The 13,879-nt window shown below is 41.7% G+C and overlaps 1 protein-coding gene across 1 annotated transcript in view; it reads left to right on the forward strand.

Moving 5' to 3' along the window:
• LGR4 (leucine rich repeat containing G protein-coupled receptor 4) overlaps positions 1–13,879 on the forward strand; it is a 131,353-nt gene that overhangs the window by 60,326 nt on the left and 57,148 nt on the right. Inside the window, exon 2 of the mRNA XM_054025762.1 lies at positions 2,555–2,626. Coding sequence (XP_053881737.1) covers positions 2,555–2,626 — 72 coding nt within the window. The remainder of the gene's footprint in view (positions 1–2,554; positions 2,627–13,879) is intronic.

A 13,879-nucleotide genomic window follows, 5' to 3' on the forward strand; every position in this document is an offset into this window, starting at 1 on the left:
TCAGAACTGGGCAAACATCTTGGTGAAAGAGGCAATTGCCAGTAAATACGACATTGCTGAGTGTATATTAGAATTATTTGCTACCATTTTGCTAGTGCTCTGTGCGCACGTGTGTGGAAGTTAAGGAGCAGAGGAGCAGCAAACTAGGGACTAGTTATTTATCCATTGGATGGGCAAAGAAAGCCTGATCTAAATTCCATCAAGTGCCAACTTGGTCTCTTTGTGGCAAAAAATAGGATAGTTTTTCAATAACCAATGTGTGATTTCAGCAGGCCTATTGGCCTTGTAACGTACTTGGATGTTGGTATAAATAGAGCTACTTTTTTCTTTATGACCTATGACTAGATGTTGTGTAAGCACTTTTTTCTTTATGAACTATGACTGACAGTTGCAGGAATAACATGGACATTACCTGTAGTGTTTTCAGGAAAAAAGCTACTTGGTATATTGAGGGTATATTTTAATGTACATTATATGGAAGCTGACAAGTTTTCAGCTCCTATTCTGGCACAAGGCAGGGCACAAGCATCTTGGAGGTTTATTCCCTCAGGAAATGACCTTTGTGACTGTCAGCCCTCAGAGGCTCTGGAGTCTTCCTTTGCTCCTTAGGAGCCTGCACCTCTTAGAGTTAGTGCCAAGTCTCCTATTGAGGAAAAACAGTGAAAGATTTGGCCCTGGCCATGGAAACTGCTTTTGATTCTTCAGCAGAATACTTTTCTTTTGCTGCCATGAAATGGCTGATAAGGGATTTGTGCCACACCCTTCTCTAGGGTGGTATCTGAGTGAACTCAGCTCAGCTCAGTTGTTTTATTTCCAGAAGTAGTGACTCTGCTTTTCAGGTGGAGAGTTTCAAAAGTAATGATGGTGCAGGCTATAAACACATGCTTGTAGAATTCCACAACTGGTCATGGCCTGTAGTTTTTGCTCCCCTGGCTGATGAGCCCTTTAACTTCTGGCTTTGTCAGTGTTTCTGGTTTTATTCCATCATAGGATTCTGCAGCAGAACAAATGCTCATCTGGACAGGCTGGACTTTTATGGAGCTAGGATCTCAAACTAAACAGGTCTAGCATGGATATAGAAGATCGTGGCTATTATTATTTTTTTTTACTATAGCCCTTTGGTACCAAACATTAGCACCAAACAAATACCATTCCCAATGGTTGAAATAATAGACTTATCCTCTGGTCTTGTTTTAATTGCAAACAGGGTGTGTGGAATGACAAGAAAAAATAAATGACATCCATGTGTTTATCGGCTAAAGGAGAGATGTGCTTGTGTGTGTATTGCTGATATGAGAGGCACCTCTGTCTGTACTCAGATGCAGGAACATCTGGTGGTTCTAGGCCAACCGTCTTCCACACATTTTCTGGAAATAAGAAGGTGTGTAACTTATGTTGTTTAGATGATAGGTGTTGCTGTGCATTCCATAAGGAATGAAAGTTTTCTCAAGCTTGATGCCAGAGTGAGGCTTTGCTCTGATTTGGAAGACCGATGAGGCAAGGGAGATTGGAAGAACTTTGCAGCCGTGGTATTAAGTCTTTTTTTAAACTATTTTTTTTAAATTGAAGGGCAGCAAAAGCAGAAAGTAAAAAATAAAAAGGTTAAATAATAAAAATTAAATTTGGCACCTGTTAGTTTAAACTAATACCTGTCAAATCAAATTCTTGATTCTGGCCCTGTTCTCTCGCTTTTACTTAGGTTGAGTAGTACTTTCCTTCACGAGTAGTCCCACTGATTTCATGATAGGTATGCAACTAATTTATTTATTTATTTATTTATTCTATTCACTCCACTACTCATGGAGCAAAGTGCTACTCAACGTGAGTCAAAGGTGGTGGAGTTTAGTTTGCCACTTACTGCCAATATAAAAACAAGAAAAGAATTGGTCTGCATACCTATCATGTAAGCACTTGCTGCTTGCATGCATGTGCTCATGGGTTGAAAATGAATTATACTTAAAACTATTACCTCGAGGACTTTTATAGGTTTTGCAGAAAATATGACTGCGGTAGAGCTGGGGCATGTTCCTACTATTCTTGTCAGCTGCTCCAAAAGCCACACTTGCCTGAAGGTCTTTATTTTATCAAGTCTCAGTGTGTGTATTTATTTATTTAAAAAAAAACAGACATTACGGTATGAATATTTGAACAGTGGGTGGTCACATTTTTTACAGGCGGTGGTTTCAGAGCAGTTTTAGTTACATCAAGACTGTGTGTGTGTGTGTGTGTGTGTGTAAGGAGTCAGAAAAATCAGGACTGGAGAAAATAAGTTTCTAATAGGCTTCCCCCTCCTCTCTTTTGTAGCTTCAAGATATTTTTTCCCCTTCTGGTTGTCAGAAGGAAAGCCTTTGGTATCAATCTTTCATGATGCTCTGTATTTTTAGATCACCACGCTGTGAAAGTTTAGCCTGCAAACTCCTAGAGATACCACAACATTACACTGCAAAAAGCTTTTTCTATTATCCCAGCAGCTGATCTATTTAAATTTACTTCATGTTCTAAATTGGTGCCAATTGCTTATCATTTGACCCATTTGTGTTTTCTTCTTTCCCAGGGATATCAGTATGAACAACATCACAAAGCTACCAGAGGATGCTTTTAAGAACTTTCCTTATCTTGAAGAGCTGTAAGTATTTCGCATGTGAAGTCAGGGCTGTTTTTACAGTATTGTGGGATGGTTGTGCTGTTCACCTGAAAATAGGTGGAAAAGCAAATTGTGTTATTAGGATGAGCTGTGAAACAGAGAGAACAATTATACCTTTAAAAAAGACCTATATATGTTTGGAAGCCAGAGTGGTTAATGCTACTTATGAGTGACCTTTTAGGGTAATTATTTTAATCATGACTACAGTGGTGATACATACTAATTATAGTGTTATTCTAAGATAACACAGGAACAGTGTAATTACCATTGTTTCCAGTGGAGTTACAATATAGTTATTGCACAGCTTCCATAAATACATTGTTTCAGTTACTGAGCAGTTAACTCCCATCACTCCTATAGGTGGCAGAGGCAGCATGGTGTAGGTCAGGATGTATTTGAAAAGAAAAAGAGGCCTTGTGTTTACAGCTTCTTTTCTATAATTTGTTCTTAGTTTTAGCAGTGCATCTTCCCTTGTCCTGTCTCTCCCTCCCCTCCCCTTCCTCATCGCTTAGCTACCTCACATCCAGCCTCGTCATTAGGCCCCAGTTCAATAAGGCTCTTAAGGATGATCCTAACTTTATGCACATCAGTATTCCTGTTGACTTGAATGGAACTATTCACTTGCGGAAGTACTCTGCTGAATTGGGGCCTTAATTCAGAAGTCTGAGCAGCAGCTGAAGCACCCTGTAAAAATGAAGCAAAAAAGTAATGATGTAGATTCTATTTTAAAGGTCTGAATATTTCTAATTTTTTTGTGTTTCAACAGGAAGAGGGACAAGTCTTTATCTTAGTCAGAATTACCACTTCAATAACAGTAATAAATTGCATATAGCCAGTCTGTCTTGGTTTCCCCATCTGTGAAAGGGGGATTATGCTACCGACCTTTTGCAAAGAGCTTTGAGGTGTTCTAATAAAAAGCAATATACAAGTGAATTTTCTATTGCCCCCTTGACTATGAATTGCTTAATAATTTCAGTCTTTAAAAGTGCTTTGAGATGATAAATCTTGTTAACCTTGTCTGCGGTTTTGTCTAGACTGGGAAAGGAAATTGGATTTCAAAATGTGTTAACTAAAATCCCCTTGGATAAAATGTTTGAAACACATTTTTCAAACACAACTCATTTTCCCCATTTAGAAAAAGGCCTTGTGAGGTAAGGAAGTGTTATCCTTACTTCACAGATGAGGAAAGTAAGGCAGACAGAGGAAAAGCCATTTGTACAAGGACATATAACACAGTGAGTCAGTAGCAGAGCTAGGAATAGATTGCAGATCCTTTGGCTCCCAGTGTCCTACCCCAACTTTTACATCACGTGTTTTCCCTGGTAGGATTGAGGTATTGTGCAAAAATGTGAAGACGGTGATACAGTGCATTTTGATATGACTGTAAAAGTAACCCCAAGTGTGCCTAGATTTTCACTGTGTCTTGTATGTGATTCTGGTTCAGGTCAATAGGCCTACCGGTATGAAGCAAAGATGAGTTTATTCATCTCAGGCGAACTGTAAATGAGATTCCTTATATTAATGTACTCAAAAGAACTGTCCTCTCCCACCAGGCTCTGGACACCCCGACGTCAATAAAATCTAGAACAGTTTAGTGAAGTAATATAGTTGCTTTCAAGATTCCAGACTGTGTTCTCTCCCACACTGTAACTTTAAAAATGTAGCAGTGCTGTACTGAAAATGGAACAGTTTAAGAAAACTTTGTGCCACAACATGAGGTGCTGACTACATGCAAAATTACAGGGTTAGGAAGGCTCAGCTGGCTCAGGATTTAGATTGTCTGACCCCTCCCTAAGTGCTTTATAATAGATGCAAATATGTTTCTGGGTTTTGTATGTTTAAGTTTCCACTAGATCTTATTTGTTTTGTTTTCTGTCCAGGGTTCTTTCTCAAATTCCTCGGCTGTTCATATTTCACACTAAATTTAAAAACCAAAAAACCCACCTTCACACAGACTGTGGGATCCTTCAGTTTTTCCCTATAAGTAATGAAGCAATAAAACCTAACTGGGTGGGTGTGCACTTCATTATGTAATCTCCATAAACCTGGGGTGTGTCATGAAGTATGGAGACAAAAAGGCAGAGCCTTCAGCCACCATATACTTGTGCTTTATTGCACAAGAACCATACTCTACAGTTTGCAATGAGATACATTGTAATGCTGGAATTTGGGAGGGAAAAAACAATCAGACCTGGCTTTAAAGTAGGCTGTAGTTCTGAACATGTGGATGTTTTAAATCCTTTCTAGCATGGTTATTTGATGTGTCAAAATAACTCAAAAAATTAGAATAAAACTGGTATTTGTCAAACATTATTTCTGACACATTAAAGTCTTTGTTGCAAAAGAAACAATCCTAGAGTCCTTTTTATGTGCAAGTCACGCAGGCCCAAGAGCCGAGTGTTTTTTTGTTTTGTTTTGTTTTTTTTAAGGCTATTCCATTCCTTGCTTTGGATGGCAATGGGGCAGGAGGAGATATGCACCCCTGCTACACAAGCAGCAACCATTTTAGCTATATCACCACTCTGTCCCTGTCCCCAAAAGCACCCATCACCATTACTATACCGTGGGAATCAGGAGTGCAGAATCTGGAATCCCCAGAAGCACTGAAACTGAAACATACCCAACCTACTCAGTCCAAACTATCACTGATACAAGAAGACTCCACCCAAGGAAAAAAGCCCCAAGGCGATCAAAGACGAACAGGCAACGGCTGCACCTCTCAGACGCCACAGTGACTGGTAGAATTGCATCAAAGTTACCTTAGACTTGTACAGGTGAATGCAAGGTTGTTGTTAATGTGAGAATCGTCCATGAACTGATCACAAGGCTCCTGACCTGGCATGTATCGTAAAAATTGGGTTTGATGATGAAGCCAAGTCAGAACAAATCCTACTAGTCTCTGTGAGATACCTAATACATCATGGGTTTAGAGTGGCCAAGAGTGAAGGCTGTGTGATCATAATCTCATCCAGTTTAGAATAAAAATCAAGATTCTATCCCCAAAATAAAAATATTTGAGTCTGTTCAGCTGGAATGTGAATGCAGTGACAACAAATCATGAAGACTCTTCTAACTTATATATCAGATTTACATATTTGACAAGAATTTAGCCACCTTTCTAGAAGAATTAGTCAAGCTTCAACTGAACCTAATGTGTCAGTCCAGAGATTCATTGTCCTGGGAAATTTCAAATTCCATGTAGAAAAATAATCTGACATTATAGCCCAAGATATGCTATGCGCCATGTCGGAGCAGGGTTTTGCCCAGGCCATCTCAGACTGCATGTGCAGCTAGATGCATGCCTGATCTAGAACTTAGAAGCACCGATAGCATACCACACTCCTGGAAGGCCACCACCAGCACTTCTCAAGAGTGTTTAAAGGGACCCATTCTTGCCCCTTCAATGAACTGATTTGCCCCACAGAACCACCTGGACATTTTCTGTGACCAGAAGATCTTGAAAGGGACAAGCTCCTCATCTAATAAATGTAGATGTTGATGAATTACTGAAATATTAACCAACTGCTGTCTGAAACCATCAATGAACTAGCCCCAAAATAATCGCTTGTCTTGTAGGTCCCTGTGGTTCTCTGATGAACTATGAAAAATGAAGCAAGAAAGCAGCTTACCGGAGTACCAGTGGCACAAAATATGTTCCACCCAGTCCATGTAGTGCTGAGGCCCACCTGTAGGCAAATGCTGTAAGCCATAAAAGATTCTTTATTTCATACGCAGTTGTGCTAGCCAATAATGGCCAGCTGAACTGATCTGTGCAGTAATCCAACTAATCCACTGGAAGGTCTAAACATGCTTCTAGGACCAAGTGCAGCTCGCTGTGGAAAAGAGGCCCACTTCAAAAACAAAACCAGCAAGATCTGAGGGAGCCTTGTTGAACAAAAGCTGAACAGTTACCCTGTGGGTAACTTGCCAGAGAAGGAGAGGCAGAGGCAACGCCTGATGAGATGTAGGTGTGAGATGCACCTTTTCATTGATAACTCAGTACTTAGGAATGACACCCTTAAAACTGACCCAAAACCCCACCTTTGCACCTCCTCACGGACAGAAATGGTGAGGCACCCCTCCTTTTTGATATGGGCATTCATTCTTCTGATCTGAAAGGTGCTTCATAAATACTTTAAATAGCTAATGAGCAGGACCCCATTGTGCCAGATAAATCCAAACAAAAAGGCATTTTTTTTAGCTCCTCAGCTTGCCCCCTGCCATTTTAGGATGTTTGGAGCAGGAGGACCAAGTGGCCAGCTTGGAGAGTGGAAGATTTTCATGGGCACTAGTGACACAACAGGCCACAGCACTGTCATAGAGGAAGTAGAGTGAGGCATGCAGGAGGCAACAACTGCACTTCTGCAGAGCATGGGGTCCCCAGATGGCAGGAAAGCCCCCATCTGTGCATCTCCTAAGCCACGCAGGAATGGAGCTCTACTCTAATGGGTCTTAGGAGTTCTGGATGGCAGCTGCTGCCTCCTGCTGCACAGCTCCTAAATCATACAGGAATAGAACACCAGTATTACAGGGCTTAATACAGTGGTGCTCAAACTTTTGTATTGGTGACCCCTTTCACATAGCAAGCCTCTGAGTGCAACCTCCCCCCTTATATTTTTAAAAGTGTTTTTAATTTATATTTAACACCATTATAAATGCTGGATGCAAAGCGGGGTTTGGGGTGGAGACTGACAGCTTGACCCCCCATATAATAACCTCACAACCCCCAGAGGGGTCCCAACCCCCAGTTTGAGAACCCCTGGCTTAATAGCTCTTCATGCAGGAGACTTCCCCTGCAGATATCCTCCGGGGGTGGGGAAGGAGGGCTGCTTTTCCAAAAAAGACAGGCCCTGCCTGCTGCTGCTGCCTTCTGCTTCCTCAGTTTTGCAACACCTCAATTTATCCTACCATCTCATAATCTAGTAACATTGCCAAATAATGCCACATAATTTTATGATGCATAAATGGAGGCAGATAGAAGCATAATTTAGGACCCTGAGCCTTGCGGGGGGATAACAAAAGGAGTAAGGTTCATTTGGAGCAACTATTTTTGTTACGTTAGGGAGGTGGATACTTTGAAGGTCTGTCAGATTTTAAATGGGATCCTTTTTCAAATGTTAAGATGAATATATTAACAAAATGTAAAGAAGACGCTTAGTGCTAGATATGTAAAAGCTTATCTCCTAATTAAAGGTGCAGTCAACGTCACTAAGTATCTGATCTTCAAGTCCAGTCCAGTGGTATTTGACAATTAAATTACATCCTACCTGCAAATAATTGCAGGTGCGAATAGGATAGGGCCAAATAATTCTCAGCTGAAAATCAGGCTCTGGGTGTATGTGCTGTGCATGCTGTTGTTCACACCCCCGCATACATTTACTGCAGAGAAGTTCACAGTGCACTTATCATATGCCTTTAGGATTCTTGCAATATTTATAAATGTTGTTGTAAATCTTGCTGTAACTGATACTCATCTGGAAGTAATTTGCAAGTGACTGAAACTGCAGCGGTCAAAGTCGCTGAGGAGCAGACCACCAAGGCTTTTGCCACAGCAGTTAATGAGGTATATTCTCTACAAAATGTTAACATTAACATGCTACATCCCTGAACTTGATATGGAAACTTAAAATCCTAGAAGAATTTGGCCGCAGTTTCCTAACCACACCTATAAAGTATTTATAGATGGCTACAAGAGAAATGCAGCTAGATACTACAGTGTTTTTGAAAAGCATAAACTGTTTGCTAATATGAATTCTTAACTGAAAAATCGGGCTTAATGATGTTCTGATGCATTTCTAAGTGATTTGTTAGTGCCTTCTGATATTTAACCCCCTCTTTACAGTGGTATGCAGGCTTTTAGCCATGTGATTTCCACTGACTTACTTACCAAATTAACCCAAATACTCTAACCCACCAGTTCTTCAAAAAGCTTTTCATTTTCAGGATATGTAACTGCAGACAACTTTACAGTGTGAATGCAGAGGCTTAACTTATTCAAAACAGAATGTCTCCTTGACTTTATGACCTTTAGATTGTTTTCATTTCCACTTTCAGCTTTATAAACCTCTGGCTCCTTATTTACCTTGGGTTGGTGTGTAATGTTTAAGTGATAAGATCCAACACACTGGTTCCTTATCAGTGCATGAGGGCTGGTAGGGGATAGGTAAGTGCCCCCATAGGGAATAGTTAAATTAAGCAGATTGTCCTGCTGCTTCTCTCTGGGGAGTTTGTCAGTACCTCATGTCCATATTTGCCATGGTAATTTATTAATTTTGTTTTGCTGGGTCAAAATAGGATTTGGTCCTGTATATGTGAAATGTGCTCTAAATCCACTCAACTGTAGCTTGGAGGTGTGTATTCTAAACATTGCCTTAATGCAGGGGTAGGCAACCTATAGCACGTGTGAAGGTGGCACGTGAGCTGATTTTTAGTGGCACTCTCACTGCCCGGGTTCTGGCCACCGGTCTGGGGGGCTCTGCATTTTAATTTAATTTTAAATGAAGTTTCTTGAACATTTTAAAAACCTTATTTACTTTACATACAACAATAGTTTAGTTATATATTACAGGCTTATAGAAAGAGACCTTTTAAAAACATTAAAATGTATTACTGGCACGCGAAACCTTAGAGTGAATTAATGAAGACTCGGCACACCACTTCTGAAAGGTTGCCAACCCCTGCCTTAATGTATTGGGAGAATGCTCTCTCCGCTGCAAAATTCATGAACTCTTCAAAGAGCAAGGGAGGGAACCATTTTGTCCAGCAAGGAGCATTGAGACTTTTTGAAGAGTTAAGAGATACCAGGGCTTTTGAGGTTGTGGGTGGGGACAAAATGGGGGACCCAGTAAGTGGTGGGAGATATTGCTCCTTATAGGTTGAAATTTGTTAGACTTGACCCTCCAAGGCATCCCTAAAGGGATTATTTTGCTTCTAGTCTCCTCCTAACCAAATTGCAGGGTGCTAGTCCAAAAAAACATTGTGAACCCAACCCAGCCAGGCTGTGAGCAGCTCTGGCCATGTAATATATAGTAATATATATTTTGTAGATGTATACTAAGGCAGGAACAGCTTAAATGTCTTTACCAAGGACACATGTTGTATGTCTACACTGCAATGTAAGCCCAGGATTAGTGGGACTTGTGTCAGCTGGCCTGTGTTAGGGAACCCTGGGTTTAAGTGTCTACATTGTACTTTAGCCCTTTTTTTAATCTGTGCTCAAACCTAGGCCTCTGGTGCCCACACTGTGGTGTGCAAACCCAAGTCAAAGTAACCATATCTGAGTCCCTAGCATTCCCCCCACTCCCAAAATGTGGCTGCTCTAGCCCTAGGATCATGGTGCACTGGGAAATCTTTACTGTTGGGTCTGCATGTTAGAGGAAGTTTGAAGCAGCTCACTTTGCAACAGACTTGCTCAGTTTGCTCTCCATTGCAAACACAGGATTCCTTCTGATAGTGTGCTTGCAGATTGGAGATCAGAAGAGAATGGGTTAACGCTGACCTGAGCTGCTGCCATTTGAAAAGGGAGGATATCAGCTTCTGTTTTCCATAGACTGTATTGCAGATTGTTGGGATAGAGAGGACTAAGGAAGTTGTCCCATGGAATTGTAGGATATTTCCGGCAGACTCCCGGGACCCAAGTCAAGTGGAGCTGCGTCTACACTGTAGAACAGTAGGGCTCAGGCCCTGGGTCCCAGCTTAACTTGAGCTGAGACCCTCCAGCCCTGCAAGGTTCTGGGACTCTGGGTCCAAGTCCTGGGTTAGTGCAGTTGAAGTGTAGATGCAGGGGAGGTGGGGGGGGGAGGGGGAGGTTAGGCTTATACTGTGAAATATAACCACCTTCATCACCAGTACCAAGTTAGCTAAGGAATACAGAATCTTTTATGGAGCTAGTTTAATTTGGCCTGTATGGATAAAAAATTAAGAGCAAGTCTTCTCCCATTATAAAATATGTAGGAGTTAAGAGAATTGGTTGGTGCATTGAAGCTGTTGGTGAATTAATAGAATAGGACAAATGAGGCCTTTCTCTTTTTTGTAAGAGTAGGGGGAAGACTGACCTCTTGTTTTGAGACGGGCAAATGGAGCAAGAGATATAAAAGTAACTGTAATTTACCAGGGGAGGGAGAATGAAGAACTGCTTGAATGTTTAATTGCCTCTGTGCAATTTACTGCACTAAAATGCTCTTGGTCTTGATTAACCATCTTGTTTCTGCTTTAGAATTTTCTGAGCATTGCATTTAATAGACAATGTTTGTTTGGGGAACAAAAGAACTAACTAAAAGGCACGCTGACAGTAGAAAATGAGGTGTGTGGTATTTTGCCTTACGGTTGCAGTTGGAGTCTCTGCAAAGAAAAAGACTACAGTTATTTTTTGCTCTTGGCTGTAGCTGAAGATGACCACCTGGCTGAAATTTTACAGCTGCTTGCATTCGTAGTATCTATTTCAGTGTGTAATTTAGATGCCGCTTTTGTTCCTATTTCTTCATCAGCACTAAGCTACACAGTCTCCTCCCTTTTTGTGTATTAGTTTGGTTTTACAAATAATAGTGTGCAGAGTTTATATCAAGGCCACCAGGGCTGAGCTCTGCTAGTATGAGAAGAAGCCTGGGCTTGAAGGGGCCTCAGGTGGAAGACATGTTCTTGGCCCCAGGTGGAAGACATGTTTCGTTTGAACTTAAGGAAATGTGACCTTAAATGGGGGTTGTTTAGAATAGCATTAGCACAGCCTTTTTAAAGTGGTATTGAGCACTGGGGTGCTTAAGGTGATAATAAAAAGATGAATAATTTTTCTCTCACTAACATAAAGATATAGGTCCCAGAACTCAGACTGGGATGCCAGAGACAAAGAGCCTGTAAAAATAAGGCCTTGTCTTCACTAGGAAAAAAGATGTGTTCTTTATTTGTGTTAGCTAATGCGTAATAATGTCCTAGTGAAGTCAAGGAAGTTTGCAGTGTTGGCAAGTCTAGAGAGACTCCTGAGGATATAGCCCAGGCTTCAGCTTGACCAGCGAGCACATGGTAAATGTATACGTTGCCTTGTCTCGCCTAGAGTCTTGGAATGTGTCTTACACGTTCCTTTAAATTCTAGTCAAGGCAAACCCTTGTTTCCCCAGTAGGATTAACCACGACCAGCTAACTAAGGGGTTATCTACAGTACCTGCTGGATCGGCGGGCAGCGATTGATCCAGTGGGGGTCAATTTATCGTGTCTACCGTTGAGCACTCTCCCATCGACCCCGGTACTCCACCAGGGCGAGAGGGAGAATGTCAGCTGTTGACTTACTGCAGTGAAGATACCACAGTAAGTAGGTCTAAGTATGTAGCTGAAGTTGCATAACTTAGATCGACTCTCCCCTCTCTTCCCCCCCCCCCCCCACTCCCCCGCCACGTGTAGACCAGGCCTAAGTTTCTAAACATCACTGGCTTTGTCTACTCTAGGTGGTGTTGAAAAACATGTTGGCCAACCTCTGTTAATTAATCACTTCCTGTCTAAATGAGCCTTAAATGAATGTGTTCTAGCTGAATTCCAACCCTGACAATGTAAGAATAGGATTTTTGTATTTTAGAAACCTCTAACAAAGCTCACAACTTGTATGTTTTCCTTTTTTCAAGAGAAAATGCTAGTGAGCTCGGTAAACTGTATTATTTTGGGTGGCTGGGAAAGTCTTTAAAATTCCTTTATGGTTTTTGTTTTGACAAGTTAATTTCAATCTCCAAGTGACTGTGTATTAGGCCCCCAGTCTTTTTGAATTCCCTCTTTCAGGATCCTTTCTTATGCTCATCTCTTTTGTATGACTAACTGAAAGTCTTCAGCACATAAATACCTCTTTTGGCATTATTTAAAAACAGTCTGGCTCAGCTCAGTGTCCTAGAGATAGCAGGATGCGTTCTTAAGCTGAAGACCCTTTTACAATCCTGGATTTCCTGAGCCAACAGGATAGGGCTGGCCTGAAGCATAAGCGAAGCTTTGTGGTAGCCTTAGTAGCTCATAATCTAATTCTCTACTACTGTGGGGTCCCAAAAACAACTTGTGGTGCAGTCTGCCCCCCTTCTGTTATTGGGGATGGAGTAGGGCACAACTTGATTTGTGTGCGCATATTCACAAAAATAGTTAGCTTCTTATAAACCCATGAGCAGTCAGACCCAGCTCTACAAAAGCCATTGATAAGTCAGAGCAGAAATGGCACTCTCTGTATATGGGCAGTAGCCACATACTCCCTGTCCACACCCTCTCTAAGAAAGATTGCCTGGGTCTGAATGCAGCTTTTTAGCCTTTTACAGTAAGCTTGCACACACAGAAATGATATGGAACTAAATTCCCCTCCCCCTCCATCCTACGTACCATACTATATGTGAAATTAAGACCAATATAACAGATAGAGAGAGAGGATACATTATTTTAAGTACTAAATCAGTTTCTCTGAGGTATTCTGTATTGGCACATTTTGTCCTCCTAAATCTTTCCCTTACTCCCCACCCAAAATTAATGATGTAATCCAGGGATTGGCAACCTTTGGCACGTGGCCCTCCAGGAAAAGCCCCTGGCAGGCCGGGCTGGTTTGTTTACCTGCAGCATCTGCAGGTTCGGGGCCACGGTTCACTGCTCCAGGCCAATGGGAGCTGCTGGAAGTGGCGCGGGCCGAAGGATGTGCTGGCCGCCCTTGCCTGACGGGCCGTGTGCCAAAGGTTGCTGATCCCTGATGTAATCGGAGAGGATCCTGATTCAAAACCCTGGATTTGCACCTGGGAGAAGTCCACAGGTCACTTAGTTCAGACCCTTCCTGGAGAACCATGATATGCAACTATGCCCTCACATATGAAGTTCCATAAGATTCATTCTCAATCCCATTCAACCTCTATCTGAAATTGTTTCGGTGGACTTGCAACAGAACAGGGTCAGGTGCCACAAATACACACATCATACCCACCTCTACATTTTGTCATTCACTATCAGCACCATTTCCCAACTAACGGAGTGCCTGGAAACCGTCAGCACACAAATGAAGAGTAGTTGGCTGAAACCAAACCCAGGGAGGACCGAGGCTATGGCAGTGGGGAGAATGATACATTTCAAAGAACTTGCCATCTCCACCCTAATTACCCTTCATCAAGGGCATTTTTTCTTGTCAAGATGGTCCACAACATTGGGGACCCTGTGGGTAGCCAAATAGCTAAGTCTAAAAAAACCCAAACATGCATTTACAGCTAAAGCTGGCAAGAGAATTACATCCTGATCTAT

This window comes from Malaclemys terrapin, chromosome 4 (assembly GCF_027887155.1).
Source record: "Malaclemys terrapin pileata isolate rMalTer1 chromosome 4, rMalTer1.hap1, whole genome shotgun sequence".
In the NCBI taxonomy this organism is placed as follows: Eukaryota; Metazoa; Chordata; order Testudines; family Emydidae; genus Malaclemys; species Malaclemys terrapin.